At 51.8% G+C, this 5,709-nt stretch overlaps 2 protein-coding genes across 3 annotated transcripts in view; one reads left to right on the forward strand and one right to left on the reverse strand.

The window, feature by feature from the left end:
• Positions 1-1,907, forward strand: part of LOC106942107 (WD repeat-containing protein 88) — an 11,682-nt gene extending 9,775 nt beyond the window's left edge. The window contains exons 8-12 of the mRNA XM_015025289.1: positions 289-371; positions 455-523; positions 1,030-1,128; positions 1,233-1,396; positions 1,457-1,907. Of these exons, the coding sequence (XP_014880775.1) occupies positions 289-371; positions 455-523; positions 1,030-1,128; positions 1,233-1,396; position 1,457 (416 nt within the window). The 3' untranslated portion in view covers positions 1,458-1,907. The remainder of the gene's footprint in view (positions 1-288; positions 372-454; positions 524-1,029; positions 1,129-1,232; positions 1,397-1,456) is intronic.
• Positions 1,908-2,788: 881 nt separating this feature from the next.
• The window catches only part of LOC106942105 (WD repeat-containing protein 59-like), a 9,444-nt gene continuing 6,523 nt past the window's right edge, over positions 2,789-5,709 (reverse strand). For both annotated transcript variants that reach the window (XM_015025287.1, XM_015025285.1), the window contains 8 exons: positions 4,966-5,099; positions 4,639-4,720; positions 4,398-4,510; positions 4,189-4,321; positions 4,032-4,110; positions 3,808-3,928; positions 3,125-3,267; positions 2,789-3,060 (listed from right to left, as the gene is read on the reverse strand). In XM_015025287.1, the coding sequence (XP_014880773.1) occupies positions 2,825-3,060; positions 3,125-3,267; positions 3,808-3,928; positions 4,032-4,110; positions 4,189-4,321; positions 4,398-4,510; positions 4,639-4,720; positions 4,966-5,099 (1,041 nt within the window). In that variant the 3' untranslated portion in view covers positions 2,789-2,824. The remainder of the gene's footprint in view (positions 3,061-3,124; positions 3,268-3,807; positions 3,929-4,031; positions 4,111-4,188; positions 4,322-4,397; positions 4,511-4,638; positions 4,721-4,965; positions 5,100-5,709) is intronic.

Raw genomic sequence — 5,709 nt, forward strand, 5'->3', positions numbered from 1 at the left:
GACGGTGAGGCGTTCAGGGACGGTGAGGCGTTAGGGGACGGTGAGGCATGAGGGGATGGTGAGGCGTTCAGGGACTGCTCAGATGAAATACTGCATCCAAACAGAGAAATCTGGAGTTCCTTCTGAAACAGTTTTTGTGCTTCCATCATTTTTGAAAACACTGAGTATAACGGGAACGTCCGGTAAAAAGTGTCTGTTGATGACGGACTAAACCAGTTCTGGTAACTGGGTTCTGGTTCTGATGATGGACAGTTTCTGGTCCTTCCTGTCCCCTCTGGGTTTCCTCAGCTGACCTGCTGGTTTCTGGCTCCTACGACCGGACCGTGGCGCTGTGGGATCCGTCCTCGCTCCGCCGGACTCTGGTTCTGAGGGTGACGAGAACCCGCCGCGTGTTTCCTGAGGAGACCAATATCTGCTGATTTCTGTGGATCAGCTGATGTGTGTTTATTTCCAGGGCCACTCTGATTGGGTGACGGACGTGTCTCTCAGCGCTGACAGGAAGCTGGTTGTCTCTTCTTCCAAGGTTGGCTTCCTGTTTCTTAAAGACAAACTGGATTCTTAGAAAGTATTCAGAGCGCCTGATCTTTTCGTCAGCCTGCAGTATTTTGTTTTAACCAGCAGGAGGCAGAGCTGAGAAGTGAAAGATGAGTTTGAACAATCTGAAAAGTGTGGCATGTCTTTGAATTCAGCGCTCAGTGGCGCCCCCTCTGGCTGCAGCTCTCCTAGGGTTCATGTTTCTGATCACTGGTTCTGCTGAATGGGTGTGAATACTTTAGGCCAGGGGGCCCAAAGTGGGTCCTGGAGGCCCGGCATCCTGCAAGTTTTATTCTCTCCCTGGTGGCAGTAAGAACCTTTGCAGCTTGTCAATGCTCTACCTCCTAATGAGCCATTATTTAATTCAGATGTGATAAACCAGGGAGAGAACTAAAACATCCAGGATGCCGGCCCTCGAGGACCCACTTTGGACACCCCTGCTTTAGGCTGTCCTTCGGCATTGCTGCGTGTTAACCTTTGACCTTTGACCTGTAGGACGGCAGTGTCCGGCTGTGGGACGTGCAGAACGTGGAGCAGATCCCTGAGGTGATGCAGATCAAAAGCGGAGAGGGAACAGGGGTCCAGATCCTGAAGGTGAGGACGTTTTCTGGTGACCCGGTTCTGGTTCTGCTCACCAACATGGTGGACTAGCTCTTCTGTGGTTGCCATGACGACACTCTCGCTGTCTCTGTCTGCAGTGTGAAGAGTGTGGAAGGCCGTTCCCGGTGTCCAGACTGCTGACCTCTGACCTGCTGACGCGCTGCGTCTTCTGCCGCCTCAAAGCTCCGCCCACGTTCCGCCTCCAGCCGCCGCCATCACCCTGCCCGTCTCCTCTGATTGGTGGAGAGCGCAGCGACGTCTGATGAGCTCAGAAACAGGAGCAGAGTGAGCATCCCATGTTTGCTACGTACAACATCTTCGAATGGGCCCGGGGATGTCACATGATGCGTTACCATGGTTTCGAACAACATGATGATGCTGTGTCACATGACCCATTCTATCCTTTTTCTCTGAACTTTGACCTGCTGTTCTTTTCAGGTTTAAATTTGAACATTTTTCTAATTTACATCATTTTTGTTTAGTTTGTTTCATTTTAGGTTTGGAAGTGAGAAAATAAAATGAATAAAATCTTTCAATAATATAAATACAGATTAATTACAATGACCAGGGGGCGGGGCTTCCTCTGCACCGGTCTGTGTGATTGGTCTGAAGGAAACAGGGCTGTGCTGGCTGCCCAATCAGACGCCAGCGTCTCATGAGCGGCATCACAGGAAACAGGAAATGATGACGTTCTGGTCGTCAAAGAGTCAGAGTTTTCTTCATTGTAGTGGCTTTTGCTTTGTTTTGCAGATTATTAATCTTATTTCTGTAGATCAGAGGTTCCCAAACTGTGGGGCACGCCCCCTAGGGGGGGCGCGGGAAGCCGTCTGGATGAAAAAAAAAAAAAAAACATGAACACTGTATGCGCTGGGATTTTACCTTAGAATGGCCAACTCTCTGTTATTCCTGTCAATTTGATACAGTAGAGGCTTCCACACTTCCCATATCTGTGTCCTCTGTCACTTTTATCAGCAGTTAAAACTGTTTAATCCGTTGTTAACATGTAACCTGTTTTTCCGAGCCGCCTTTAAACGCAACATGAGCGCTACGACGCTCGCGCTGGGTTTCCACCTGTGAAGCAGACCTGCTGCTGCTGGGCGGAGCTACGTAGGTTTGTGTTAGAATCACGGCAGCAAACCAGCAAAACGCAAAGAACTTTTCACAGTTTTTCCCTCCAAACTAACCGACTGAGTTGAGTAAAGCTGCTGGATGCAGGTAATGTTAGCTAAATGATGACTAGCTAACATCAATACAGAACCTTTAGCTTAACAAGTACCTTGTAGGCTACCGATGTCTATTTTCAGCTACGTACATTCATTTTGCCCCCAAAAAAGTCGATGCCCCCCGTTACAGGCGTCGTTTCAACCAGACAGCCATTTGTAATCCATAGGGGGGGGCAGAAGAAAAAGTTTGGGAACCACTGCTGTAGATTATTAATCTGCAGACTGACTGTGCTGCTTGGTTTAACTTTGTCTCTTTTGCTTTCTCTCTGATTTCCATTTGGGTTGATAAATCTACCATCTCCAGAAAAAAAATCGTTTAACATTTTGAGTCCCTTCCTTGGTTTCTTTTTATGGAACTGATAAGTGAAATATTTTGGAGTAAAGAACTGAAACCAGCAGCGACATGAACAGGAAGTAGAAACGACAGCAGCTGAGATATTCATGGGTTTTATTGAGCAGCGGCGGTGTCAGAAGGTGCTCTGCAGCAGGCAGCGGCAGCCACAGCCGGCCGGACACTCGTCCTGGCGCCGGAACCAGTCCATCATGTGTCCAGTATGGCCGCCGTGGCCGCAGCTCAGGCAGAAGTTGGAGGAACCGCGCACGGCGACATGGCACACGGCGCACTGGAAGGTCAGCCGCTTGCACACGGCGCACTGCGTCCCGCGCGCCTGGCTGCGGCAGTGGCAGCAGTACAGCCCGAACTCTGCAGGGAAACAGACCCGTCAGAACCAGAACCAGACCCAGCCGGACCGCTGAGGGAAACGTACCGATTCCTTTGTGCGGTTCTGGCGGGCCGGCCGTGAACTTGAGGACGTCGGCCCGCTTGTCGCCCAGACCCCAGCGGTACAGGATTTCACCGTAGCTCTTCTTGAAGTCGTCGAACTGCAGCGTGTTGGCCGGGTCCAGCAGCCTGGCAGGAACAGGAAGTGACATCGTCTCAACAGCAGCTCCGGCTCGAACATCTGTGACTCATCATTTTTTGTGACCGCAGGGGGCGATAGCGTGCAAGTACGTCTTAAAGACCAACAAGAACAAGTATTTAGGTAAACTGGGTACATACTGATACAGCTGGGATTGTAACCTATTACCGTCGCATCGACGGAGAAAATGAGATGTATTATTTTGTATTTGAGGCTGAACACTGTCGGACCGTCACGTCGTTAAAATATGTAAACCAACTGTGGCTGTTTAATAAACTGGTGCTCTGGTAGTTTTTAACAGTTTTTAGTGTTTCTGCTGCCGCTTTGTTACAGTCACATCTCACTTGAAATAATATTTATCCCTCAAATAGCCAAATTCACACAAGTACGGTTTCAAGACGTACTTGAACACTGTCGCCCCCTGTGGTCACAGAAAGTGATGGGTCACAGATTTTAATGCAACACCTGTTCTGCTCGGCAGGTCCAAAGGAAGACTGAAGCCTTGATTTAGAGCCGAGGAGCAAAATCACCTCTTGTTCATGTCGTGCAGCTCCCGCTCTCGCTCCCGAGGGTCCGTGTAGCTCTGGTTGCCATAGCGATATTCGTCAGGAGAAGACTCCCCCCAGGGAGCGCTATGCTCGGGGTCTCTGACTGAAACACAGACAAAAAGGGTTGGAGCTGTGGGAATTAGGGCGGCCAGCAGGGGGAGCTGTGGGGGTTAGGGCAGCCTGCGGGGGGAGCTTTAGAGGCTCACCTGTGGTCCAGGTCGCTGCGATGGAGTCGGAGGTGCTGGAACAGGAGCCGGACGTGACGGAGCTGGAGGTGTAGCTGGGCTGAACACAAAGGAGGAACATCACTGAATCTGCTCCAGGCTCAGCAGCAGGGGGCGCTCCAACCACACGCAGACTTACGTATCGGGAGTGGAGGCGGGAGCCGTGGTGTCCGTACAGCGAGCAGCAGTCAGGGGGCGGAGCCTGAGTCCTGAACACGCTGCAGAGCATGGCCAGAGTCTGGACGTCGCTCATCTGACTGTAGTGATCCAAACTGATGGGTTGTAATAGAGAAATCTCAGCTTTTACGTTCCCCCACACCAACATATGATCACCTTCTGCAAACTCACAGCGTCTCCAGCAGGTGGCGCCCAAACGGGTGTCTGGCCCAGGGCGTCTCTGTGTCCGGGTCAGAGTCTGGACTCAGGTCCTGACTTGTGGCAGCAGACGCCAGAGCCCAAACCTGCACACCATAGACTGTGTGAAGGTTGTGGACCACCAGCAGACCACTACTGGTCAGGATGGGGACTGGAGAGGTTCAGGCGGTGTGAATGCTTCTGAGAACCTGTGAGGAGATGCAGGTATGCTCACCTTGGCCAGGTCTCTGCGTCCCACTGCGAGTGCTGCTGCTGCGTTCTTCTGACACATTTCCTGAATGTCGTTCATATTCAGACTGAGGAAGACAAACAGACATTCAGGTTGGACGGCCCGATGGCATCCGCAGGAGAGGACACAGTCCTTCATCCAGACTGTCCCACAGCAGATGCAACCACATGCCCCCATCCTCACTGCGACAGATTGTAAGGGTTCTCTGTGAGGCGGACACTTGGCTTTGTATCCAGAGGATGGAGACAGCTGGTTCCGGTCTGGGGACAGGGACAGTGTCTCTGAGAGACATGTGAGGATGCAGGGACTCACATGTAGCTCTCTCCCAGAGCCTTGTGCACAGGCAGCAGGCAGGAGATCTCCTGGATGATGACCTTCCCGGCCAGCTTGATGGGTCGGCTGCTGTACTCTGCTCCTTCCCGCTTCGTCTTGAAGCGCCGCGATTTCTGACGGAGACACGGACAGACAGGAGGACGGGGACGGCCGGCCGAGGAGACAAAACAGCAGCTGATTAAACGGCTTCAGGATCACAGCAGAGGCTGTTCACACTGAGTGTCCGGACCACCGGAACCACCGCAGGATCTCTGGATCCAGGAAGTGGGCCTAAGGTGCACGGATGGGTCTGGCAGAACCGTGTTCTCTGGACCCGATTCACCAGCAGGTCCAGGCTGCTGGTTCTGCTGATCTCAGTGTGAACATCTCGTCAGCCTCAAGAGCCAAATTACTTCATAGCAGGTGAGACACAACTCACCTGGACAGGTCAAAGGTTAGTAAGGACAGCAGGCAGGAGTTACTGAGTTAGCTTAGCTTATGTGTTCAAAACGGACCAAGAACCACCCAGTCCAGAACCCCCGGGTCGGTTCTGCTCAGCTCAGAGGGAAAGGAGTTTCCCTGGAGCCTCTGTCATTATGTTCGGGCCAGAAATAAAATTTTTTTTGGCTCTACTGGCCTTTATTTGAAAGTGGTAAGACAGGAAATCTGGTAATGAGAGGGAAGAGGCAAAGGTCACCAGGCTGGGAATCGAACCTGCCACAGCCTTATGTGGTCTGTGCTTAA

The sequence above is a fragment of the Poecilia latipinna genome, unplaced genomic scaffold (assembly GCF_001443285.1).
Source record: "Poecilia latipinna isolate Pla-1442-1.1 unplaced genomic scaffold, P_latipinna-1.0 Scaffold4043, whole genome shotgun sequence".
In the NCBI taxonomy this organism is placed as follows: domain Eukaryota; kingdom Metazoa; phylum Chordata; class Actinopteri; order Cyprinodontiformes; family Poeciliidae; genus Poecilia; species Poecilia latipinna.